This window comes from Pan troglodytes, chromosome 23 (genome assembly GCF_028858775.2).
Source record: "Pan troglodytes isolate AG18354 chromosome 23, NHGRI_mPanTro3-v2.0_pri, whole genome shotgun sequence".
In the NCBI taxonomy this organism is placed as follows: Eukaryota; Metazoa; Chordata; class Mammalia; order Primates; family Hominidae; genus Pan; species Pan troglodytes.
Window position 1 is genome coordinate 42340108 of NC_086016.1, and position 26948 is coordinate 42367055.

The 26948-nt window shown below is 45.8% G+C and overlaps 1 protein-coding gene across 3 annotated transcripts; it reads left to right on the top strand.

Moving 5' to 3' along the window:
• The first annotated feature begins 2953 nt into the window (after positions 1-2953).
• On the top strand, positions 2954-25299 carry ADSL (adenylosuccinate lyase). 3 transcript variants are annotated; one of them, XM_054675339.2, is made up of 14 exons: positions 2954-3186; positions 6320-6523; positions 9554-9598; positions 10736-10815; positions 16417-16588; positions 16813-16859; positions 17949-18039; positions 18819-18888; positions 19034-19181; positions 20523-20613; positions 21820-21909; positions 22424-22600; positions 23980-24048; positions 25017-25299. In XM_054675339.2, exons 1-14 carry the CDS (start codon positions 3034-3036, stop codon positions 25158-25160), a joined length of 1581 nt encoding a protein of 526 aa, XP_054531314.1. In that variant the 5' UTR covers positions 2954-3033; the 3' UTR covers positions 25161-25299.
• The last annotated feature ends 1649 nt before the right edge of the window (positions 25300-26948 follow it).

Sequence of the window (26948 nt, forward strand, 5' to 3'; positions counted from 1 at the left end):
TGGCTATTGTGGGCGTTATTTCTCTTACTGGGCTAGGCTCCTTTGGGGCAGCATTTATGCATCCAGCAAACATTTACTGAGCACCTATGCTATGCCGGGTTTGGGGCTCAGTGCCAGGAACACAGACATGATCTCTTGCCCCACCGAGTTTGCCATCAATGAGCAAGGCAAGCAACACTGAATTCTGGTAAGAGTTTTGAAAGAGATGCCAGGAGGTCTCAGCATCCAGCCGGGCATGGTGGCTCACGCCTGTAATCCCAGCACTTTGGGAGGCCAAGGTGGGTGGATCACCTGAGGTCAGGAGTTCAAGACCAGCCTGACCAACATGGAGAAACCCCCGTCTCTACAAAAAAAAAAAACAAAAAACGAAAAAACAAAATTAGCCAGGTGTGGTGGCGCATGCCTGTAATCCCAGCTACTCAGGAGGCTGAGGAGGGAGAATAGCTGGAACCCGGGAGGTGGAGGTTGCGGTGAACAGAGATCACACCATTGCACTCCAGCCTGGTCAACAAGAGTGAAACTCTGTCTTAAAAAAAAAAAAAAAAGTAAAAGAAAAAGAGGCCGGGCACGGTGGCTCACGCCTGTAATCCCAGCACTTAGGGAGGCCGAGAAGGGCAGATCATGAGGTCAGGAGGTCGAGACCATCCTGGCCAACACGGTGAAACCCCATCTCTACTAAAAAAAATACAAAAAATTAGCCGGGTGTGGTGGTGGGCGCCTGCAGTCCCAGCTACTAGGGAGGCTGAGGCAGGAGAATGGCGTGAACCCGGGACGGGGAGCTTGCAGTGAGCCGAGATCATGTCACTGAACTCCAGGCTGGGCGACAGAGCGAGACTCTGTCTCAAAAAAAAAAAAAAAAGAAGAAGCCGGGAGGTCACTCAGCATCTAAGAAAGCCCAGAGGTGTGGAGGGAGAACACTGTCATGGGTGTTCCATAGCTTTTTGAGTGAATTTGTGAATGAAAGCAGGAATGGGAAGGTGACTGGAAAAGAAGTTATTGTCAAAGAAAAGATCTTGAAGCCTTGAGATCTAATCATGTACTTTTTTTTTTTTTTTTTTTTGAGTTGGAGTCACACTTTGTTGCCCAGGCTGGAGTGCAGTGGCACGATCTCGGCTCACTGCAACCTCCACCTCCTGGGTTCAAGTCATTCTCCTGCCTCAGCCTCCTGAGTAGCTGAGATTACAGACACCTGCCACCACGACCTGGCTAATTTTTGTATTTTGAGTAGAGATGGGGTTTCACCATGTTGGCCATGCTGGTCTCCAATTCCTGACCTCAGGTGATCCACCTGCCTCAGCGTCCCAAAATGCTGGGATTACAGGTGTGAGCCACCGTGCCTGGTCCTTAATCATGTACTTGTAATAGTCTAGAAATATTATGGTTATTGGAAAAGTGAAGTTAACTCTCAGCAAATAAACTGGGAGTTAAAATTGGAATTCCTCCACAGGTCTCATTTTAGTAAGGCACTCAGAAACAGGTAATTTCAAAGCAGCATAGTACTGGGCTCAAGCGATCTTCCCGCCTCGGCCTCTCAAAGTGTTGGGATTACAGGCGTGAGCCACCACACCTGGCTTGAGTGTCTTTAGATTCCTCACGTAAAAGGCAGAGAGCTAGGAGTTAAGTGCAGGTGGAGAGGGTGCAGGCACCCGGCTCTTTTCGTTTGTTTTGTTTTTGAGACAGGGTCTCACTGTTGCCTAAGCTGTAGTGGCAAAATCATGGCTTACTGCAGCCTCAACATCCTGGGCTCAAGTGATTCTCCCACCTCAGCCTCCCAAGTAGCTGGGACTACAGGTGCACACCACCACACCCAGTTAATTTTTGTATTTTTTGTAGAGACAGTGTTTCATCATGTTGCTCAGGCTGGTCTCCAACTCCTGGACTCAAGCGATCTGCCCAGCTCAGCCTCCAAAGTGCTGAGCTTATAGGCGTGAGTCACCGTGCCCAGCTGAGACACCTGGCTCTTAACAGCTCCAGATGAACCCTTTCCTGTGTGATCACCCCACTGGCACTCCAGACTGAGCAATATAGCAAGACCCTGTCAAAAAAAAAAAAGGGGGGGGCATTTGAGTGTTTCTATTTCTATTTATTTATTTATTTATTTATTTTATTTTTTGGAGACGGAGTCTCGCTCTGTCGCCCAGGCTGGAGTGCAGTGGCGCGATCTTGGCTCACTGCAACCTCCGCCTTCCGGGTTCAAGAAATTCTCCTGTCTCAGCCTCACAAGTAGCTGAGACTACAGGTACAGGTCGCCATGCCCGACTAATTTTTTGTATTTTAGTAGAGACAGGGTTTCACGTGTTGCCCAGGCTGGTCTCAAACTCCTAAGCTCAGGAAATCTGCCTGCCTCGACCTCCCGAAGTGCTGGGATTACAGGCGTAGGCCACCGCAGCCGGCTCACTGGGGGCGCAGTAAATGCCGATTCCCCTTGGGTATCTTCATTTCTCCTTAGAGCCGAGCTCGGTGCGCCGCGGGCAGGAGTGGGTGGGGCGACAGTAATAAGAGTAACAGCAAGCGTACACACGGCCTTCCAAGTGTGCCAGACACCGCTCTAACACTGAATCCGCACAACCCGAAAGGCAGGCCTTTTTTTTTTTTTTTTTTTTTTTTTTTTTTGCTTTTTGTTTTTTAGAGACGGGAGGGTCTCCCTGTGTTGCCCAGGCTGGTCTCGATCTGTTGGCCTCCAGCGATCCTCCGGTCTGGGGCCCCCACAGTGCTGGGATTACAAGCGTGAGCCACCGCGCCCGGCCAAGGAAGTCTTAATGTACCTCTTTTCAGACAGGAAAACTAAAGGGTAGCGCGGCTAAGTAACGTAGGAAGCATCAATCATGTTTCTGGTCAAAGAAGCGAACCAAGTCAATTCTCAGGCAGAAGCAGCCGAGATTCTCCGCAGCCGGCAGCGCCCAGGGCGCCCGGAACCCACAGAGCGGGACCGCGTGAAGGAAGTCCCGCCCCGCCCCGTCCTGCCCTGGCCTCCAGGTTTCCGCTTCCGCTCTTCCCTGGTCCAGTCCACCCTGGCGGGGTCGCAGGGTTGGGATGGCAGCTGGAGGCGATCATGGTTCGCCCGACAGCTACCGCTCACCTCTTGCCTCCCGCTATGCCAGCCCGGAGATGTGCTTCGTGTTTAGCGACAGGTATAAATTCCGGACATGGCGGCAGCTGTGGCTGTGGCTGGCGGAGGCCGAGCAGGTAACGGATCCCGGGCTGAGGGGCTGGGCCGGGAGGGACGGGCCCGCCCCAGCACGTGCCGGGCTCTGTTCCGGGCTGGGCTTAGCCACCCCGGAGCTGCGGCCCGGCTATTTTCGGCTGGGTGTTCTCTGTCCTGAGGAGCTACGGCCCCAGGAAAGCAAGGGCAGGAGATCCGGGAGCCGCCACCTGTTGCCTCACGTGTTCTTAGTCCGAGAGGGTTCGAGACGCGGAGGAGGCTGGGAGAAATTCAGCCTGTAGTTTCAGGGAATTCATCTTGGCCATCCCCGCAGGAGTACGCTGCTAACCACAGACACCGAGCGCTTGTTTCGTACTGTTGTGCTCATTATTTCACTAATCTTTTCTTGTGTAATCCATGAAGATCTTGCAGGCTTGATGGTGTTTTTCCCACATTGCAGGGGAGAACAAAGCCCGGACAGCTTGTTGTTTGCCCTAGCCCATCCAGCTATTAAGAACGGAACTGGGATTTGAACCTGGGTGCAGTCCAGAGCCTGAGCTGAGCACGTAGCCCCTTGGTTTTCCACAGTGCCTGTGTAGTTAGTGACAGGACTGGAATGCTTGTTTTCTAGGCCACCGTTTCCGCCTCACTGGCCTCCGCTTTGCCTCTTAGGAGAAGACTCCGGGTAGGGGTTTATTAAACGGGGTTTATAATTTCTTTTCTAAGGGCTGCATAGAGAACTTCTTAGCCCAGCGGTTTCAGAAATAGCTCCAGAAGAGTTGAAGCAAACTGAAGGTGATCCAGAGAGCGATAATGTTTCTCCTCAAGTTTCAGAGGAAAGTGCCACAACGAGCAAGTTGGCAATGCCCTCTCAAACGGCACAGTAAACATGGAAACAATTTGACTTCGGGCCTAGGACCTGTACCATGGAACTCTCCAAACAGGAAGCTTTCATTCTAGATTCCCTCCCTCCCCTTATCACTGCCCTCCAAAATATTGGGCGATACACTACAATAACAGCAGACATTCAGACAGTGCCTTCTGAGATCCGGGTCTTAACCCTTTACACATGGTTGCTTATTAATCCTCCAAACAACCCTGAAGAGTAGGTATGAAATACTATGACTGTACCTGTTTTACAGATGGAAGAATGAAGCATCAACTTAATAAACTCTTGGCGTAGATAGCGATAGTAGTAGACCTTAATGTGTTGTGGTTTGTGATGTACTAGTGTGTACTCTTTCTATTTCATCTGATATTCTATTCTGTAGATGAGGGTAGTGGTACTCAAGACTTTGCCAGGGTCGCCAAAGCTAGTAAATGGCTTCAAGCTGGAATTGGAATGTAGAGTCTGAGTATGTGTTCTTTCTGTTGGCCTGAAATGCATACAATTTTGGCTTTGGATTATCTGTTAGGGTGTCAAAATTACCATAAATTGCATAATAACTTAGTAGCTAAGAAAAAACTTGGAGAATAAGAGATTAGGAGGAATGCAGAAAATTTGTAGTAAGGAAAGTATGAATTTTGAAAAGATAAATTGCTTGAGGGGAGGAAGCAGTATGGCCGTGCTGCCCTCTGCTGCTTTGCTTTGGAAGGAGCCCAGAGGTGTCATGTCTTCTGTGACTGTAAAGGTTCCAGGCAGTTCTGCCACATGTGGCTGCCGAGTACTTGAAATGCAGCTAGTGTGACTGAGAAACTGACTTTTTACTTTTATTTATATATTTAGGTTTTGAGACTGGGTCTGGCTCTGTCGCCTAGGCTGGAGTGCAGTGGCACAATCTTGGCTCATTACAACCTCTGCATCCTGGGCTCAAGCTGTCCTCCCACCTCAGCCTCCCAAGCTGGAACTAGAGGTGCACGCCACCATGCCCGGCAAATTTTTGTGTTGTTTTGTAGAGATGGGTCTCACTGTGTTTTCCAGTGCGGTCTAGAACTTCTGGACTCAAGCGATCCACCGACCTTGGCCTCCCAAAGATGTGAGCCACCATACCTGGCCTGACTTTTTACTTATAAATATTTTCCAATACTTTTCAATTAATCAATTTAAATTTAAATAGCCATATCTGTCTAGTAGCTCCTTTCTTGGATAAAACAGATCTAAGATGCAAGATCCTTCCCGGAGTCACTGTTTGCAAGTTTCAAGTGAGGTTTAAATCAGTTTCACCACTGTTTATATTCAGCCCTTGGATCTAAGTTCCGAGCTGCCTGTGGGCTGCCAGCTATTTTTTGCAGCCTAATTTTTCCAGTGATGGATGAATGTAAGACATCAATGTGTTTATTTTCTCATCAATATCTCCTGGAATTGCTTTCAGTTGCACTCATTTGCTGTATATAATTTCCTGGCAAAACTACTTACAGAATTTCTAAATTTGGTTTCTGTAAATCCATCTAAGTAAAATGGCCACCATCATGCCAAGCACTAAGGATTAAGCAATAAATAAAACAAAGCTCCTCAAGAAGTATTCATTCTAGAGGGAAATGACAGGTTAATAAATATGTAAAAATGTCATGTGGTGATAAGTGCTGTAAATAAAACCAGGCTAAAGGGATAGAGAGTGACACAGAGTGTGTTTTACATTGAAGTCAGGGAAGACCTCTTTGAGAAGAAGACATTTGATTCCAGAGACCAGAATGTGTGAGGGAGTGAACCAAGCAGAGGTCTCAGGCAGAAGGAACAGTCAAGAGCAGGATTATGTTGTTGTTTTATTTATTGGAGCTTTCTTTTTTTTTTTTTTTTGGAGACAGAGGCTCACTCCGTTGCCCAGGCTGGAGTGCAGTGCCGCAATCTTGGCTCACTGCAAGCTCTGCCTCCTGGGTTCAAGCGATTCTCCAACCTCAGCCTCCTGAGTAGCTAGGACTACAGGTGCACGCCACCATGCCTGGCTAATTTTTTGTATTTTAGTAGAGACAGGGTTTCACCGTTGTTGCCCAGGCTGGTCTGTTGGAGCTTTGTTATAGTATACTTTACCATGATTCATTGAGAAGGTCTCTCCCACCCCACCTCGACCCCTCTACCCCTGGCCAGTGTACTTTCAACTTGGTTGCCTCAAATTTTAATTTAAGGGTTGGGAGATAGGGTAGTGCTGCTAACATGAATCAGTTTTTTTTCCTTGGTGTCACTTCATTCAAATAACTGTGACACTGAGACTATTTTATTTTATTTTGCCTATTCTGCAGACATTGGGTTTGCCTATCACAGATGAACAAATCCAGGAGATGAAATCAAACCTGGACAACATCGACTTCAAGATGGCAGCTGAGGAAGAGAAACGTTTACGACATGATGTGATGGCTCACGTGCACACATTTGGCCACTGCTGTCCAAAAGCTGCAGGCATTATTCACCTTGGTGCTACTTCTTGCTATGTTGGAGACAATACTGTAGGCGCCTGTGTTGTTTATACTTAAAACTCAGTCTCTAGAATCTATTTGTCAATTTTATTTGATGTTGTCCAGTTGAGGAAGTGACACTATAGATCTTTTTTTTTTTTTTTGAGGCAGAGTCTCCCTCTGTCTCCCAGACTGGAGTGCAGTGGCACGGCTCACTGCAAGCTCCGCCTCCTGGGTTCACACCATTCTCCTGCCTCAGCCTCCCGAGTAGCTGGGATTACAGGTGCCCGCCACCACACTCGGCTAATTTTTTTGTATTTTTTTAGTAGAGACGGGGTTTCACCGTGTTAGCCAGGATGGTCTCGATCTCCTGACCTCGTGATCCACCCCCCTCAGCCCCCCAAAGTGTTGGGATTACAGGCGTGAGCCACCACACCCAGCCAGATCTTTATTTTTAAAGGTATCTTGGTTGAAAACGCTGAGGAATTTTTTCAGCTTTTAGTGTGCTTCCAATCTAAACTGTAAGCACCAAATGACCTCTATAAAATAAGACCTACAGATCCTGCTTATGCATTGGTTTGCTGGATGTAAGCCAAGGCCTTAGCATTTTAATGGCTGAGGTAATTTTTCAAAGGAATTTTTTTTTTTTTCTTTGAGACGGAGTCTTGCTGTGTCACCCAGGCGGGAGTGCAGTGGCGTGATCTTGGCTCACTGCAACCTCTGCCTCCCAGGTTCAATTGATTCCCGTGTCTCGGCCTCCCCAGTAGCTGGGATTCCAGGCGCCTGCCACCACGCCGCCTGGCTAATTTTTGTATTTTTAGTAGAGAGGGGTTTTGCCATGTTGGTCAGGCTGGTCTTGAACTCCTAGCCTCAGGTTATCTGCCCACCTTGGCCTCCCAAAGTGCTGAGATTACAGGCATGAGCCACTGTGCCTGGCCTTCAAAGGACTTGTGAAATCCTTTGAAGACCTTTGAAGGACTCTGAAGTCCTTCAAAGACCCTGTCTCAAAAAAAATACTTTGAGACAGGGTCTCGCTTCTGTCACCTAGGCTGGAGTGCAGTGACACGAACATGGCTCACTGCAGCCTTGACCTTCTGGGCTCAAGTGATTCTCCCACCTCGGGCTCCTGAGTAGCTGGGACCACAGGCATGTGCCACTGCACCAGGCTAATTAAAAAAAATTTTTTTTTTTTTTTGGAGACAGAGTTTTGCTCTTGTTGCCCAGGCTGGAGTGCAATGGCGCGATCTCGGCTCACTGCAACCTCTGCCTCCCGAGTTGAAGCGATTCTCCTGCCTCAGCCTCCCTAGTAGCTGGGATTATAGGCGCCTGCCGCCACGCCCAGCTAATTTTTTTTATTTTTAGTAGAGACAGGGTTTCACTATGTTGGCCAGCCTGGTCTCGAACTCCTGACCTCAGACGATCTACCCTCCTCAGCCCCCCAAAGTGCTGGGATTACAGGCGTTAGCCACCACGCCTGGCAAATTTTTAAAATATTTATAGGGACAGTGTTTCACCATGCTGCCCAGAATGGCCTTGAACTCCTGTGTTCAAACAGTCCTCCTGCCTTAGCCTCCCAAAGTCCTGGGGTTACAGGAGTGAGCCACCGTACCTGGCCTAGCTTGTGCTCTTAATCAGAGTATACCCATGGAGGTTGAAGTTAGATTCCAGATAAACGTCCAATTTGAGAATAAGCCAGTAATTTTTAAGTTGCCTCAAATGCTTTCTTATTTTTTTGAGATGGAGTCTCGCTCTGTCTCCCAGGCTAGAGTCTCCTGCCTCAGCCTTCCAAATAGCTAGGACTACAGGCGCCCGCCACCACACCCGGCTAATTTTTTGTATTTTTAGTAGAGACGGGGTTTCACTGTGTTAGCCAGGATGGTCTCGATCTCCTGACCTCGTGATCCACCCACCTCGGCCTCCCAAAGTGCTGGGATTACAGGTGTGAGCCACTGCCCCCGGCCTCCAAATGCTTTCTTTAGTCTTAAATGAAACATAATTAAAGGCATCTTTGTGTAACTGGCGAGTCAGATAGTGGGAGAAGAACAGTCTTCTTACTTGCAAAATCCTTTAAAAAAGTACCCAGTTGTGTGGATGGGCTCAACAGTTACCGTTTCATATCGACATGTGTTGGAGCTAACTGAAATATGTACATCTCGAGATTACCTTCCTCACGAGCAGCTTTATGTTTCCTAAACCTTGATATTCTGGGTCATTCCTTTCCTTGTTAGCAACTGTAGGCAAGAAAAATGGGGGAGGCTGGGCACGGTGGCTCACACCTGTAATCCCAGCACTTTGGGAGGCCGAGGTGGGCGGATCACAAGGTCAGGTGATTGAGACCATCCTGGCTAACACAGGTGAAACCCCGTCTCTACTAAAAATACAAAAAATTAGCTGGGCGTGGTGGCGGGTGCCTGTAGTCCCAGCTACTCGGGAGGCTGAGGCAGGAGAATGGCGTGAACCCGGGAGGTGGAGCTCGCAGTGAGCTGAGATCGCGCCACTGCACTCCAGCCTGGGCGACAGAGCGAGACTCCCATCTTAAAAAGAAAAAAAAAGAAAACGGGAGGAAAGTAATGGAATGTGCCATATGGAAGCTTCTCAGAAGCTCAAGCCCTCCTCTCTGGGAAAATAGAAACCTTGTTGTCTTGCACATTTTCCAGTCATTTTTTCTTAATTGAGAATTTTTTTAATATTGGAGAGACAGTCTTGCTGTGTTGCACAGACTGATGTTGAACTCCTGGCCTAAGCAGTCCACCTGCTTCAGCCTCCCAAAATCCTGAGAATACAGGCATGCGCCACCATGCCCAACCTTCAGTCATCTTAGATACCATGTACCTTGGGCTTTATAAGTATAAAGGTTTTGTTCCTTACAGATCCCAGTAGTACTGTTAAGCTGGTGTGCTTTTCAAACAGTAATCAGGAAAGAACAACTTGTGTTAGTATTTTCTGGCATGCTTAGTGGGTTGGTAGTGGTGATATAGGCTGGTAGCTGAGCAACCCAGCCTTTCTGGCCAAAAAGTGTTACGTAATAATATTGTTTGAGCAAAGCTGCTAAATATAAGATCATTGCATTTTCTTTCGTAGGACTTGATTATTCTTAGAAATGCACTTGACCTGCTTTTGCCAAAGGTAAGGAGTTGGCAGATGTTTCCTACCAACCCTAGATTCCCTATGTTAGGAGATAGGCACCAGTTACAACTAAATCAACACAGTGTAAATTTTTACATAGACTATCATTTTTTCAGGTGAATGACAACCCTATGTTTAATCTGTAGAACTAATTGTTTCTTCTTCTCCTTTCTTCTTTTCTTCCTCCTCCTCCTTTCTTCTTCTTCTTGAGCCAGAGTCTCATTCTGTCAAGGGGCGTGATCAAGGCTCATTGCAACCTCCGCCTCCCAGGCTCAGACAGTTCTCCTGTCTCAGTCTCCCAAGTAGGTGGGAGTACAGGTGCATGCCACCTCACCTGGCTAATTTTCTGTAGAAATGGTTTTTGCCATGTTGCCCAGGCTGGTCTCAAACTCCTGAGCTCAAGGGATCCACCCATCTTGGCCTTTCAAAGTGTTGGGATTACAGGTGTGAGCCACCGCACCCAGCTGTCTCTTTAAAAGACTAAATGGTTTTTAAAGCATAGCCTTTTTTTTTTTTTTTTTTTTTTTTTTTTTGAGACGGAGTCTCGCTCAATTACCCAGGCTGGAGTGCAGTGGCACAGTCTCAGCTCACTGCAAGCTCCACCTCCCGGGTTCATGCCATTCTCCTGCCTCAGCCTCCCGAACAGCTGGGACTACTGGCACCCGCCACTACGCCCAGCTATTTTTTGTGTATTTTTAGTAGAGACGGGGTTTCACCGTGTTAGCCAGGATGATCTGGATCTTCTGACCTCGTGATCCGCCCGTCTTGGCCTCACAAAGTGCTGGGATTACAGGCATGAGCCACCGCGCCCGGCCCAAGCATAGGCTTTTAAACGAAGAGAGTGCAACCAAAGGCATGTTGCTGGGATATGTGGGTCAGGATTATGATTTTGTTCTGTTTTTCTGCCGTGGTCTTAAAATAGTTCATGACATTTTAGGTAGTCAACTCAGTTTTCAAATTTTGGTTACTGTGAACTCTTCCAGGCACTTTAGGGTGCAAAGATGGAAGGATATGGCTGCTGCCTTTCATGAGTTAGCGGTCTAATTTTATACAAAATTATCTGAAAGTTTTGTTCCTAATTATGTAATGAACACAACCTGAATTCAACCTCTTTCTATCACATGATCTTTCTTGTAGCTTGCCAGAGTGATCTCTCGGCTTGCCGACTTTGCTAAGGAACGAGCCAGTCTACCCACATTAGGTTTCACACATTTCCAGTAAGTGATAAGATTACTTCTTGTTTATGTGCATATGGCTTTCAGCTGCTTCTTGAGTTCTCTGTTTTCCACAGTAACCTTGAGGTGAAGAATCTGAAAACATGATTTAAATATAAGTAATTTGGGATGCTTATAAGGAATGAGCCTGATATCCACTGAGAGAGTAAATCTAACAGTTCATTTGGGAAACATTGGGAAATACATATCAAGAGCCTTGAAAAATATTCTTTATGATAGTAAACATTAGAAACAATCTAAATGGGCCGGGTGTGGTGGCTCACGCCTGTAAACCCACCATTTTGGGAGGTCAAGGTGGGCAGATCCCTTGAGGTTAGGAGTTCACCACCAGCCTGGCCAATGTGGTGAAACGCTGCCTCTACTAAAAATACAAACATTAGCCAGATTTGGTAGCGCATGCCTGTAATCCCAGCTACTCAGGAGGCTGAGGCAGGAGAATCACTTGAACCCGGGATGCGGAGGTTGCAGTGAGCCAAGATCGCACCACTGCATTCCAGTTTGGGTGACACAGCAAGACTCCGTCTCAAAAAAAAAAAAAAAGAAAAAAATCTAAATGTTCAATAATAAGAGAATAAGTAAGGCATAGTATTCATACATCCATAGGTTGGAATAACATGCAACCATTTAAATGATGCTTACAAGATCTAATGTGCAAATGCACTTAGGTTTATGTTATGGTAACAAAGACAGTTTATAAATTGCACAAAAATTGGTTGAAAGTACGCCATGATGTAAATGTTGATTACTCTGGTTTATGAGATAATAGGAAAATTAAATTTCTTTCTACTTTTTGAGTTTTTTGTTTTTGGAGAGGGAGTCTTGCTCTGTTGCCCAGGCTGGAGTGCAGTGGTGTGATTTTGGCTCACGCTCACTACAACCTCTACGTCCTGGGTTCAAATGATTCTCCCGCCTCAGCCTTCCTAGTAGCTGGGACTACAGGCGCCTACCACCATGCCCGGCTAATTTTTTTATTGTTTGGAGAGATAGGGTTTCGCCATGTTAGCCAGGCTGGTCTCAAACTCCTGACCTCAAGTGATCTGCCCACCCCTGCCTCCCAAAGTGTTGGGATTACAGGTGTGAGCCACTGCCCCCAGCCATACTTTTTGTATTTTTATATTTAAAGTATGCAAGTATTTTTGTGATGACTGAATAAAGTCCTTTTAAAAGGCCGATGGTGTAATTTTGGAGTGCTAGTGACAGGTTTTGAGTGATGTTGTTTGAGTAGTGGTATATTAGCATCTGCCTTCTGTTTTGATGGTGTATTGCTGTGGCATCAAGGATATGATAATTTATTAAAGCCTGTTGAGCTTCATATTTCTTAAAGGCAGGGCCTATACTTATCGGTAGCAGTAGCCTGAAGTACTTGTTCATACGAAGGAATCAGTGCTCGAATCAGTGCTCGGTGCAAGTGGCTTCCCTCCACACCCACCTTCCTCTGTGTTACAGCTCCTTTTCCTCTCCTACCTCCGGGAGAGTGCTCAGCGAATACAGAAGCATTCTAATGTTCCTCTGGAGCTAGCATAATGGAAGAGATTGGCTGCCAGGGTTCCTAGCCATTAGGAACTCAGAAAATGGTGTTGATGTGTAGGCATCCTCTTAGTGTGTCAGTTCATGCAATTAAAAAAATTTTATTGAGATATAATTTACATAACAAAATTCACCCTTTTAAAGTGTACAATTCAGTGGTTTTTACTATGCTCACAGAATTAAGCAATCATTACCACTATATAATTTCACAGTATTTTCATCATCCCAAAAAGAAACCTCGTGCCTACTGACAGTCACTCCTATGCCTCCCTTCCCCACCCCCGGCAACCACTAATCTATTTTTTGTATGTATGCATTTGCCTATTCTAGACCTTTTTTTTTTTTTTTTTTTTTTTTTTTTTTTTTTTTTTTTTTTGAGACGGAGTCTTGCTCTGTCACCCAGGCTGGAGTGCAGTGGTGTGATCTTGGCTCACTGCAAGCTCCGCCTCCCAGGCTCACACCATTCTCCTGCCTCAGCCTCCCGAGTAGCTGGGACTACAGGTGCCCGCCACCACGCCCAGCTAATTTTTTGTATTTTTAGTAGAGATGGGGTTTCACCGTGTTAGCCAGGATGGTCTCAATCTCCTGACCTCGTGATCCGCCCACCTCGGCCTCCCAAAGTGCTGGGATTACAGGCGTGAGCCACCGCGCCCGGCCTAGACATTTCATATAAACAGAATCGCATACAATATGTGACCTTTTGTGTCTGGCTTCTTTTGCTGTTTTCAATATCCATGTTGAATCAGAACTTCGGTTCTTTTTATGACTGAAAAACGTTCCATTGGTTGTACCATGTTTCATTTACCCAATTGTCAACAACTGATGGACATTTGGGTAATTTCTACTTTTTGGCTACTATGAATAATGCTGCCATGAACAAGTCCATGCTAATTTACTTCTTTCTTTGCTTATACCAATAATCTGTTAGCAGTTAACAAGGAAAACAGTAAGATTAATTTTAGGGATATACTGTAGCTTGTGATGTGCCTCCTATGGACATTCCTAGTGTTATGCCTTGATGTTCCTAGCTGTCAGTGTCATTAGCCTAAGAGGAAAGAAATTCCATTTGGAATAGGTTAGGTTATCTATTAGAAATTAGGCTGGGTCCAGGTGCAGTGGCTCATGCCTGTAATCCCAGCACTTTGGGAGGCCAAGGTGGGTGGATCACCTGAGGTCAGGAGTTCAAGACCAGCCTGGCTCACATGGTGAAACCCTGTCTCTACTAAAAATACAAAAAAAAAAAAAAAAAAATTAGCCGGATGCAGTGGCGCATGCCTATAGTCCCAGCTACTCGGGAGGCTGAGGCAGGAGAATTGTTTGAACCTGGGAGGCGGAGGTTGTAGTGAGCCAAGATTGCACCATTGCACTCCAGCCTAGGTGACAGAGCGAAACTCCACCTCAAAAAAAAAAAAAAAGAAAGAAAGAAATTAGGCTGGGCAGTTAGGCTGGGCAGCCGGGCGCAGTGGATCGCGCCTGTAATCCCAGCACTTTGGGAGGCCGAGGCAGGTGGATCACGAGGTCAGGAAATCAAGACCAGCTTGGCCAACATGGTGAAACTCCGTGTGTGCTAAAAATACACAAATAGCTGGGTGTGGTGGCAGATGCCTGTAATCCCAGCTACTCAGGAGGCTGAGGCAGGAGAATCACTTGAACCCTGGAGGCAGAGGTTGCAGTGAGCCAAGATCGCACTGCTGCACTCCAGCCTGGGCGACAGAGTGAAATTCCGTCTCCAAAAAAAAAAAAGAAGAAAGAAATTAGGCTGGTCATAGTGACTTATGGCTGTAATCTCGGCACTTTGCAGGGCCAAGGCAGGACGATAGCTTGAGGCATGGAGTTCGAGACCAGCCTGGGCAACATAGGGAGACCATGGCTCTTAAAAAAAAAAAAGCCAGGTGTGGTGGCTTGTGCCTGTAGTTCCAGCTACTCAGGAGGCTGAGGCAGGAGGTTGGCTTGAGCCCAGGAGATTGAGGCTACAATGAGCTGTGATTATACCAGCGCGTGCCAGCCTGGGGTGACAGAGTGAGACCCTGTCTCAAAAAAGAAAGAAATTGGACATTAGGGCAACTTATTCATAATTATATATTTTGTTTTTTTGTTTTGTTTTGAGACAGAGTCTCACTCTGTCACCTAGATTGGGGTACAGTGGTGTGATCTCAGCTCACTGCAGCCTCAGCTTCCCGGATTCAAGCGATTCTCCCACCTCAGCCTCCCAAGTACCTGGGATTACAGGTGTGCACCACCACACTTGGCCAGTTTTTGTATTTTTTGTAGAAACAGGGTTTTACCATGTTGGCCAGGCTGGTCTCAAACTCCTGGCCTCAAGTGATCCACCTGCCTCGGCCTCCCAAAGTGCTGGGATTACAAGCGTGAGACACCGCACCTGGCCTCGTAATTATGTTTTATGTTCAGAAACAGACCTTCAGTGGCTTGATTTGGGCTTTTTTTTTTTTTTTTTTTTTTTTTTGACATGGAGTTTCGCTTTTGTCATCCAGGCTGGAGTGCAATGGCGCAATCTTGGCTCACCGCAGCCTCCGCCTCCTGGGTTCAAGTGATTCTCCTGCCTCAGCTTCCCGAGTAGCTAGGATTACAGGCATGCACCACCACGCCTGGCTAATTTTGTATTTTTAGTAGAGACGGGGTTTCTCTGTGTTGGTCAGGCTGGTCTCAAACTCCCGATCTCAGGTGATCCGCCCTCCTTGGCCTCCCAAAGTGCTGGAATTACAGGCATGAGCCATGGCACCCTACTTTGATTTAGGCTTAATGCTGGAAACAAAGCCATTAGCTGCTGTGTTTGAGTCCTCTGGTTATGTGTGTTGTGTAGCTGTTCTCCATAGCATGACTATTCCTCACTGGATCTTGACTCCTCACAAAGGCTTTCCTCTACTTCCAATCTAGAGCAGCCATCACCATTACCTTCATCATTCTTTTATTCTTTTAGCACTTAAAATCTCAATAATTAATCTTGTTTCTTTTTTTTCATTTGTTTTTTTGAGACAGAGTCTGGCTGTGTCGCCCAGTGCGGTGTCACAGTCTCGGCTCATTGCAACCTCTGCCTCTCAGGTTCGAGTGATTCTCCTGCCTCAGCCTCCCAAGTAGCTGGGATTACAAACACCCGCCACCATGTCCAGTTAATTTTTTGTATTTTTAGTAGAGACAGGGTTTTACCTGTCTCTGTTGGCCACGCTGGTCTCGAACTCCTGACCTCAAGTGATCCACCCGTCTCAGCCTCCCAAAGTGCTGGGATTATAGGCATGAGCCACCGCGCCTGGCCTAATCTTGTTTTGTTTTCTTTTTTTACTTGTTTACAATGTAAGCAGTGCCACTGGACAAGGACCCTGTCTGTGTTATTCCTTGTTGTATTTCCAATAGTAAGAGTACATCAGATACTTGGCAAATATTACACGAGTATCTAATGTATTTCTTACCAATGTCTGTGGATATAGCCATGAACAAAAGGGACATTGTCCCTGCCCTTATAATAAATTGTCTCTTGCCGTGCATCACAGTGGTTCATGCCTGTAATCCCAACACTTTGGGAGGCTGAAGTAGGTGGATTGCTTGAGACATAGAGTTTGAGACCAGCCTGAGCAACAAAGTGAGACCCTGTCACTACAAAAAATTTAAAAATTAGCCAGGCATGGTATTGCGTGCCTGTGGTCCCAGCTACATGGAAGGCTGAGGCAGAAGGATCACTTGAGCTCCAGAGGTCGAGGCTACAGTCAGCTATGTTCATGCCACTGCACTTCAGCTTGGGCAACAGAGCAAGACCCAGTCTAGAAATAATAATAATTTAAAAATTGCCTCTTGATGAAGAAAGTACTATGCCAATTGCCTTTTAGTTTCATACTCCTTGACTATTTGTAAATGACATTGAATCTCCGTAACGATTATTTGGTTAAACATTTTAGCTCTTGTTTTATCTTTACCAGTTACTCCCTCTCTTACTTAAATTGTTCTCCCTCCAAGGGGTAATGGTGGTTATTAAAAGAAGCAATGAAACCTTGATGATTTAAGGTCTCGGTCTGAGACTTTCGTGTGTTCTCTTTGGGTTTTCAGGCCTGCACAGCTGACCACAGTTGGGAAACGTTGCTGTCTTTGGATTCAGGATCTTTGCATGGATCTCCAGAACTTGAAGCGTGTCCGAGATGACCTGCGCTTCCGGGGAGTAAAGGGCACCACTGGCACTCAGGCCAGTTTCCTGCAGCTCTTTGAGGGAGATGACCATAAGGTATTCTGAAAGTGACCTGCAGGACACAGAAACTCAATGGTGGAGCCTAAGAGACAAGGCTGCCTTTGAGGATGATGGGAGAGATTGACTGTGGGATGGGTGGGGTCTTTCGACTAGAAGGAAGTTGTGGGGGTTAGGGAGCAAGACCTGAGTAGGATGACAGGTTGAGGCATTCTCACACTGGACACATGGATTATTATAAGGATGTGTCTTTTCTTTCCAAGGTAGAGCAGCTTGACAAGATGGTGACAGAAAAGGCAGGATTTAAGAGGTAGGTAAATGGGAATGTGTTGGCCTCCCTGTTAAGTTGATGGAAGTCCTATATTCAGTATACCTGCAGATTTGACCTTACAATTTTTGCCGTTTTCTTCCTTTGTTCTTCTACCCATTTTTTTTTTCCTGTCTCTATCCTGGGTTTTACTTTCTTACTATCTGGATTCTTTTTTTTTTTTTTTTCGCCTAATCGTCTTGCTGACATATTTTCTGGATTTCATTTTATTTTATTATTGTTTTTGAGACAGGGTCTTACTCTGTCACCCAGGCTGGAGTGCAGCGGTGTGATCTCGGCTCACGGCAGCCTCCGCCTCCCAGTTTCAAGCAGTCCTTCCACCTAAGCCCCCTATGACTACAGGCATGCCTGGCTAATTTTTGTATTGTTTTTGTATAATTTTTGTATTGTTTTGTAGAGACCATGTTGCCCAGGCTGGTCTCCAACTCCTGAGATCAAGCGATCCACCTGCCTCAGCCTCAAAGTGCTAGGATTATAGGCATGAGCCACCATGCCTGACCTGCATTCTCTTTTTGTATAATCTATAGGAAAAAAGAAAATGATTTACTTCTGGTTTCTTTAGAATACCTTTATCCATGTTGTTACCATTTTTGTTTCTTTACTTAGGGCCCCCAACAGGTTAGGCTAAATCTGACCATTTCCATTGAGGTGCACCAGGTTCCACCATGGCTCCTTCTCCCAGGCATTTCTATTGGGCTGGGGCCAGACATGGGCACGTTGCACCGTGTATCCTTCTTGAGTCAGGCCATTGTCCTGAGTATTAGTGAAAAGGGTGGAAGAATAGTTTATTCCAGGAGCAAGTTACCACTCAGGTCCACTGGTTGAGTATAACTTAGCATACCAATAAGACCAAGCTTTTCTTTAGGATGTGTTTTTCCTTGTTTGACAGAGTCATGTTTTGAATTATTATTATTTTATAAGAGTCTCCCAATGATGCTTAGGCTGGCCTCAACCTCCTGAGTTAAAGCAGTCCTCCTCCCTTAGCCTTCTAAGTAGCTGGGACTACAGTCATGCACCACTGCAATGGCTTTAAAATATTTTAACCTAAGTCTCTCTTGTACTTATTCCTAGAGCTTTCATCATCACAGGGCAGACATATACACGAAAAGTGGATATTGAAATACTGTCTGTGCTGGCTAGCTTGGGGGCATCAGTGCACAAGGTGAGTGGTGGCAGCATGTGGGGTGGGGACAGGAGCTTTGGGCACCACAGACAGACTGAATTAACCTCAGACTTTTACTTAACCATCTCTCTCAAGCAATATTTTACATTAGTTTTAATAATTTGTGGTCTGTAAATGAAACCCTTAAGGGGAAGACTCGTTTTGGCATTTTCTTTAAAGTTATCCCAAGCACTGCAAAACATCCATCTTGTTCAGTGGTGTATTAAATTAATCTTTTTTTTTTTTCGAGATGGAGTTTCGCTCTTGTTGCCCAGGCTGGAGTGCAATGGTACGATCTCGGCTCACTGCAACCTCCGCCTCCTGGGTTCAAGCGAGCCTCCCAAGTAGCTGGGATTACAGGCATGCACCACAATGTCTGGCTAATTTTAGTAGAGGCAGGGTTTCACCATGTTGGCCAGGCTGGTCTCGAACTCCTGACCTCAGGTGATCCACCCACCTCAGCCTCCCAAAGTGCTGGGATTACAGGTGTGAGCCACCGCACCCATCCTGAATTAGTCTTGTGATTTTCTTTCCATGATGCCTTAAGCAGTGTTTCACAAAAGCGTTTTCATGCTCCTTGAATTTGTCATCCCAGTCCTTCGGGAACAGAGAGGAGTCTGAGTAAGATACTCTGCAGGAGCTCTTTGGGAGGATGCGCTGGTCTTCAGCTCAGCCACAGCACACCTAAGAGCTCATCTCCTTCATCAGCCAGTCACAGCTCCCAGACTCTCCTGCACACTGACAGTGTGGGGTGATGCTTATTCCCCTACCTCCCCCAGATTTGCACCGACATACGCCTCCTGGCAAACCTCAAGGAGATGGAGGAACCCTTTGAAAAACAGCAGATTGGTGAGTGCTGTGTAGAGACCTGTGAGTACACAGAGCTGCTGGAAGGCTGTGGATGGGGGCTGAGAGCTCATTCAGCATGCTTGCCTACTCACTATCCTCTGAAGTCTCTCTGCCTTTGCATCTTGTCCTTTTTTTACATGGGCAGGCTCAAGTGCGATGCCATATAAGCGGAATCCCATGCGTTCAGAACGTTGCTGCAGTCTTGCCCGCCACCTTATGACCCTCGTCGTGGACCCGCTACAGACAGCATCTGTCCAGTGGTTTGAACGCACACTGGATGATAGTGCCAACCGGTCAGTGGCACAGGGACATCACATACACCAAGTTGAGTGGAGGTCTCAAGGAGAGACCTAGAAGTAAAAGGACATATTTGAGCATCTCTACAGTCTCCTTATCCCCAAGGATCCCAGAGTCTAGCAGGGAGGCAAAAACATAAAAAGGACAGTGTGATAAGTGTTACAATTGGAGTGTGTACTGGGTACTGTGGAGCAAAGAGGAAGGAATAGTGTTTGAGGAGTCAGAAAGCTTCACAGTAGAGGTGATGCCTTAAGACTTAAGAAATACATGCATATTTTAAAGACAAGATCGGGAGCATTATAAAGGCACAAAGCAGGAGAAAACACACTTGAGGGAGTTACTACTACTTGAGTAGCCCTGGGGAATGAAGTCAACATGTGCCAGGAGGTGGGGCAGGACATGGTCACAGATAGCCAGTTTATGAAAGGTCTTCTGGGTCTTTTCTGAAGGCAGATAGATGTCAGTTGTGGTGTCTAGGCACAATGACATCTTGATTAGTTATGAGATGAGTCAGAAATAATTTGTAACTACTGATGAGGTGCCAACATGCGCATCATTTTCTGTTTTATGTATATACTCACTTAAAGCAGATTGGCATTACTCTCGCCTGCTTGCATTTTGCTGGAATTTCTTGAGTGGATACGGATGTATAGTTAAACCTAGCTTTCTGGGATCTGTGCATAATCCACGATTTATCTCTGGAAATAAGTCATGTGAACTCATTCAGAAGTCAGCCATTGAATACTTTTTAGCAAGGTGTGACCCTGTAGGTCTGCTGATTTGCCTGCTAAAAGACCCTAGCAACAGTTTGGAGAGTTGGCTGTAAGGAGACAGGGATCATGTCAGAACAAGTTAGGGGCTACTTTAAAAGTCTGAGGCCACATTGGTGCAGTGGCCATGTAAATGGAGAGGAAGGATATAGATCCAGAGCCGAAGGCAGACTGGCCAGCCCAGCCCTGGTGGTTGACCGGAGTGAGTATAAAGAGCTTGGTGAGTGGGGCACTACTGCCATTTATTGAGGCAGGAGCTACAAGGGAGGAATGGCAGGTATGTAATGGTGAGTAGGAGGAATGAGAAAGTGGCTGAGTTCAGTTTGGGGATTGAGGTACCTATAGATCAACCAGGTGGACGTCTCAGTAGGTATGAGGTCTGGCACTTGAGCAAGTGGTCTGGCCTAGAGGTGACAGATTTGAGGGTCATGAGGTTATTGGGGTAATCATAAGATTGAAGGAAATTATCCAGAGAGTACAGTCAGTAGGGCAACTTGTTGGGACACACTCTGCATTTCACTGAAATTATTTGTTTAAAGACATACTGAATGGCTATTTGTTTTCTAGACGGATCTGTTTGGCCGAGGCATTTCTTACCGCAGATACTATATTGAATACGCTGCAGAACATTTCTGAAGGATTGGTCGTGTACCCCAAAGTAAGAAGCCTCAATTAAAAAGTAAAGTATTAGGGAGGGGTTAGAATGTGGGAGGGAGGGTGCTCTGGGGTGTGTTGAGGGAGCTGTATTCTGATCCGATAGGCATTCTTCCCACCCGAGCTCATCCTTCAGTTCATAAGCTCTAGGGAACTAGCTCTGTGGAATTCATAGACACATTTATAGAAACAGAAAAAGAAGTATTTTAAATTGCCTTAAACTATCTAGCAGCATGAATCATCAGCTCTGGTGTGACTAGGCAGAGTAGATGTCTCCATTTGCCTGTTTTTAAGTACTTGAGGCAGATGGGTTCATTTTTCTCCTATACTTAGCTCTTGAGGCTGAGCACTGATATGTAACAAATAGGGGTTTTAAGAATTCTTTCAGGCCAGGTGTGGTGGCTCACGCCTGTAATTCCAGCACTTTGGGAGGCCGAGGCGGGCGGATCACCTGAGGTCAGGAGTTCAAGACTAGCCTGGCCAACATGGTAAAACCCTGTCTCTACTAAAAATACAAAAATTAGCTGGGCGTGTTGGCGGGTGCCTGTAATCCGAGCTACTCGGGAGACTGAGGCAGGAAAATTGCTTGAACCCAGGAGGTGGAAGTTGCGGTGAGCCGAGATCGTGTCATTGTACTCCAGCCTGGGCAACAAGAACGAAACTCCATCTCAAAAAAAAAAAAAAAACTCTTCCTATGTGGCAACTTTTTTTAAGTTAATATTTCCTTTTTAAAAATCAAAAGTCTGACAGGGCGCGGTGTCTTACGCCTGTAATCCCAGCACTTTGGGATCACGAGGCCAGGAGATCAAGACCATCCTGGCTAACACAGTGAAACCCTGTCTCTACTAAAAATACAAAAATTATCCGGACGTGGTGGCGGGCGCCTGTAGTCCCAGCTACTCGGGAGGCTGAGGCAGGAGAATGGCGTGAGCCCAGGAGACGGAGCTTGCAGTGAGCTGAGATCACGCCACTGCACTCCAGCCTGGGCGACAAAGTGAGACTCTGTCTCAAAAAAAAAAGAAAAAAAAAAATCCGAAGTCTGATTAGTAAGAAAACTGAAAAAACATCATATAGAATAAAACAACCTGTTACTCTCTCCATAATGTGGTACTTAGTGTCTGTGCTGTGCATTTTGTTTGACATCCTGCTGTGTTTATGACTTTAACCTTGAGGCACCTTTCTTGGTCATTCACCGTATCTTTTCCTATAGGTAATTGAACGGCGCATTCGGCAAGAGCTGCCTTTCATGGCCACAGAGAACATCATCATGGCCATGGTCAAAGCTGGAGGTAGCCGCCAGGTTTGTAACCCCTCATGTTCCTGGATAAGTTGAGAGTGCACGTTTGGTCCTGCTCTCTTCTCCGTGAAGGAGAGCAGATGAAGGTGTTTATGTCATTACCTTCAGTCACAGTAATGGTACAGAGCAGTGGCCATAATCTGCCATCTATGGAGGGTGATTTTGGTGAACTGAATTTGTTAAAGTGAATTACTTAATCACTTGTAGGAAAAGTCCATTCCTAGTGAAGTAATGAGGTCTGACATTCTGTAGGAAATGAGCAGGAAACGAGCAAATGATTCATGAGGCTTTACAGAAGAGGGCCAGAGCAAGGTGGGCATCCATTTCAGGCTTGTCCTAAGATGTGGGCAGAGAGTTGAGAAGACCCTGGTACAGACAGACACAGGAACCACCTCAGCCTAGAGGGGTTTTGTGTAGAGCTGTGTAGACTGCATGGATGGGAAGTATCTGATGACTTTTTAAAAGTGTTCAAACGCCCTGTTAGTAGGGAACTGACAATACTTCACTGTCTTCCCAGGATTGCCATGAGAAAATCAGAGTGCTTTCTCAGCAGGCAGCTTCTGTGGTTAAGCAGGAAGGGGGTGACAATGACCTCATAGAGCGTATCCAGGCTGATGCCTACTTCAGTCCCATTCACTCCCAGTTGGATCATTTACTGGATCCTTCTTCTTTCACTGGTCGTGCCTCCCAGCAGGTAAGCAAACATCAGAATGCTTCCAAGAAGCCTCTTTTCTGCTGGGCTGCAGAACCTGGGGTACTCTCTTTGATGTTTTTGCTTTATAGGAGGTATGGTGGGAATGGGCCTAGTTAGAAGAAAATCAGAGCAGGTTGCTGGCTATAACTTAGATATTTCGGTTTTGTTTCTGTTTTGTTTTGTTTTTTTGAGACAGAGTCTCTCATCCAGGCTGGAGTGCAGTGGTGCTGGGATTATAGGCATGAGCCCCCACAACTGACCAAGATACCGCTATTTTGAGCTGCCTTTATTTCTTTGTGTAGATTTTTTGGAATTATCTTTTGGTCTTGAGAATGTGGTATAATGGACAAAGAATTAGGTTTTATTGTCAGGTGGATCTGGGTTAAATCGTAACCTCTGGCATTTACTGGCTGAGAAGGTAAAAGTAAATATCTCAGTGTTGTAATGATTGAAATGCCTGAGTATATACTAGGTGCTCAGTATGTGTTCAGGTACTGTATTTAATTCTGGGGATTTTAAAATGAATAGATAGGCTGGGCGCAGTGGCTCACACCAGTAATCCTAGGATTTTGGGAGGCCGAGGCAGGAGGATTGCTTGAGCTCAGGAGTTCAAGAACATCCTGGGCAACATGGTGAAACCTTGTCTCTACAAAAAAATACAAAAATTAGCCAGGTGTGGTGGCGTGCGCCTGTAGTCTCAGCTACTCGGGGCTGAGGTGGGAGGATAGCTTGAGCCTAGGAGGTCAAGGCTGCAGTGAGCCATATTCATTCCCCTGCCCTCTGGCTTGGGTGACAAAATGAGATCCTGTCTCAAAAAAAATACAAAGATGAATAGATAATCCTCATCTTCAGAGAGCTCAAAACTTAGCGGTGAATACTTGTAAATAGGTCATTATGATACCAAGCAGTACGTGCAAGGACTGAGGGCTAAAAGACTAAAACTGGAGGTAGGAGACCAATAAGGAGGCTACTGCAATGGGCCAAGCAGTAGATGATGAGAGCTTGAGTGAAGGCAGTGGTGAGAGACACAGACCGGGGAGGGAGAGGAGGTTAAGCTCTTGGTGGCTACTTGAAGAGGGCTGGGAAGCAGGAGGAAAGAAGCTGTGGTGATTTTTAGGTTGGATGGAAATGGTGAAACCACCTGAGAGAACACAGGCTGGGCCAGTTTGCGGGAAAGGTTGGTGAGCATGTGGGCATGGTGGTTGAATCACCTGTGTCTAGGCAGAAATTCCTGATAGGCAGTTGAGGAAAACAAGCTCAGTGTTGGAGTAAAAGCTTCATCAAATTAGGTTTCAGTGGTATCCCCTGACATTGGAAAAGGTATTATCTGCTAATATCTTAACATTTTCTTTTGTCTTGTATTTGCTTTCCTCTGGCAGGTGCAGAGATTCTTAGAAGAGGAGGTGTATCCCCTGTTAAAACCATATGAAAGCGTGATGAAGGTGAAAGCAGAATTATGTCTGTAGAGCTGGAAGAGAATTAAACGAAAATCATTGTTAATTGCTGAGGCATGAAAATTGTGTTACTATAATGCCTTATTTTACCTCGAGAATTGTTACCTTAAATTAGTACAGCACTTTCTTCTTCCCATGGTGCTTTCCCGTTTCTCAGTCTCACATTTCTCAACAATGCAAAAACAAAGAGCGTTGAAGTTTACTCTGCTCTTGCATAGTAAATGTAGTTCATACTTGATCTCTGTTCTTTCAAGGCATATTTTCCAGCTGCCTCAAGTTTAGTCCTTTTCACGTGTTCATTTGCTTGTAAAGTAGCAAGAAATTTCTGGTCCTGTCTTCTAAAAGTGAATTTGATCTAGGTCTAGCAAAATAACCTGGACTCAGTGATTGAGTCAATGGTCAGATACCTTTTATTTCGGTTATTTTTGGCTAGTATAAGTGATGAAGTTTGGAACTACAGTAAATACTTAAAAAAAAAAAAAAAAAGAACCAAACCCTGATGTGACCATCAGGCTGATTGAGCTGAAGTTATGCCCAAGCTCATTTCATCTTTTGATAAGGCTTATACAGCAGGGAAATGCTAATTGAGTATATTGATTTCATCAGGGCCGCTGACAGTCTATTCCTTGTTGCATGGATTTTGTTGTTGAGGCTTGCTCTGTCACCCAGACTAGAGTGCAGTAGCACAATCTTGGCTCACTGCAACCTCCGCCTCTCAGGTTCAAGCGATTCTCCAGCCTCAGCCTCCCAAGTAGCTGGGATTACAGGCGCCTGCCGCCATGCCTGGCTAATTTTTGTATTTTTAGACGGGATGGAGTTTTGCCATGTTGGCCGGGCTGGTCTTGAACTCCTGACCTCAAGTGATCCGCCCATCTCAGCCTCCCAAAGTTCTGGGATTACAGACATGAGCCACCACGCCCAGCCTAATCTTGTTTTCTTTTTTTACTTGTTTACAATGTAAGCAAGTGCCATTGGACAAGAACATTGTCTGTGTCATTCCTTGTTGTATTTCCAATAGCAAGAGCACATCAGATACTTGGCAACTAGGCAGTCTTCCAGCTTCTGCCACTGCGCCCGACTTCCTTGTTGCATGGATTTATAGCTGATTGAAGCAACTGTAGCCAAAGATTGAGTTAATTACCTACCTGCCAGGAGAGCACTAGTGTTATTTAGCCCATTCTCATCCTACATATTTTTCGGCATAGATGAAAATGGAAGCTTTTGTTTATCAGATTTGCAGATGACACAAAACTGGGAGAATTAACAAGTATGTTTATTTGGTAAAATAAGTTTTCATCTCTAACCTAAATCGGCTGAAATGATGTGTCCTAAACTAGAGGAAAAAGTTAATAAAGATCAATGTAAATAAGTTAATCTTAAACTCAGTATGCACCAGAACTGAGAGAAGACTGTTTTAGGAGGTGTTAATGGTTGTCCAGTGCCCAAAAAGCCACCAGAGGCTTACTGCTCCGCACTCTTGGCATTACATTCAATTTTGGATACCCAGTCTGAGGAATAGAGATGAACTGGAGAGCCAACCTCCAAAAAGATCTTGTGGTGGAGGAATGTTAGGGCTCTTTATCCTATACAGAAGAAAACTCGTCGGCACTTCAAATATTGCCAGGTGGAGGAAGAGTGACTTGATTGTGTGTTGCCCCAAGAGACACACTGAGCTCAATACCCATTATTAAGGCTCTGAGACTGGCTTGGGGCCAGACATTGGAACCACTGAGATTAGCAACCTACACTCAATCCCCCAGGTCAGGCAGAAGCTGGAAGACTGCCTCGTTAGGAATGTTGTGAGGGAGAGGAGGCTGAATCCGTTCCAGTTTTATTTAAAAGTAGCCAGGAAATCAGGTTGCGATGATGCGCATTTACAGTCCCAGCTACTTGGGAAGCTGAGGCGATAGGGTCACTTGAGCCCAAGAGTTCAGTCCAGGCTGGGTGACAGCGAGCCTTTGTCACTTAAAGCCAACCTAAGAGAAGAGCTCATCCTTTTGGAAAAACAATAGAAGACAATTCTGAAAACCAAATTCTGAACATAGGCTAGTATAGCAAGCAAGCAGGGATAGCATAGAGCCATTTGCTCAACTTCCAGAAAGAGTTACTCTATTCATCTCTTTAAAAAATCTTGAAAAGGGCCGGGTGCGGTGGTGGCTCACGCCTGTAATCCCAATACTTTGGGAGGCCGAGGCAGGTGGATCACCTGAGGTCAGGAGTTCGAGACCAGCTTGACCAACAAGGTGAAACTCCGTCTCTACTAAAAATACAATCAACCAGGCGTGGTGGCAGGCGCCTATAGTCCCAGCTACTTGGGAGGCTGAGACAGGAGAATTGCTTGAACCTGGGAGGCAGAAGTTGCAGTGAGCCAAGATCATGCCACTGTACTCCAGCCTGGGCAACGGAGCGAGACTCCATCTGAAAAAACAAAACAAAAAAAATCTTGAAAGGATACTAAGTCTGACACAAGGAAATTAAGTCATTGGACTCTGACCAGATATTCTGTCTACTTCCTTCTCTGCTATGGGCAACTTGGAGGCAGCAACTACTATCAGTTTATCTGTAATGTGAGAATTTATATTACATAACAGATACTGGGGATATAGGATACCATGGATTTTAGTTAATACATTTCCTCATAGAAAATAAGGAAATAACAGTCTTGTTCCTGTCCTAACAATTCTGTTAGACTAATGATCTCCAGTGATTGGCGATTTGACCTGGTTTCTTCCTGGACTATTTGAATGGGTGGATTTGTTGGTGCATCTCTTGTCTTCTTTCCTTTTCCATTCTCCTTTATTTTTGTATTTACATACTTGTATGCAACTTTGTAATCTGATTTTCCCATGTAACATTTTAATTTGATGGGTGGTCTGTGTGTTCACTGGAAAACA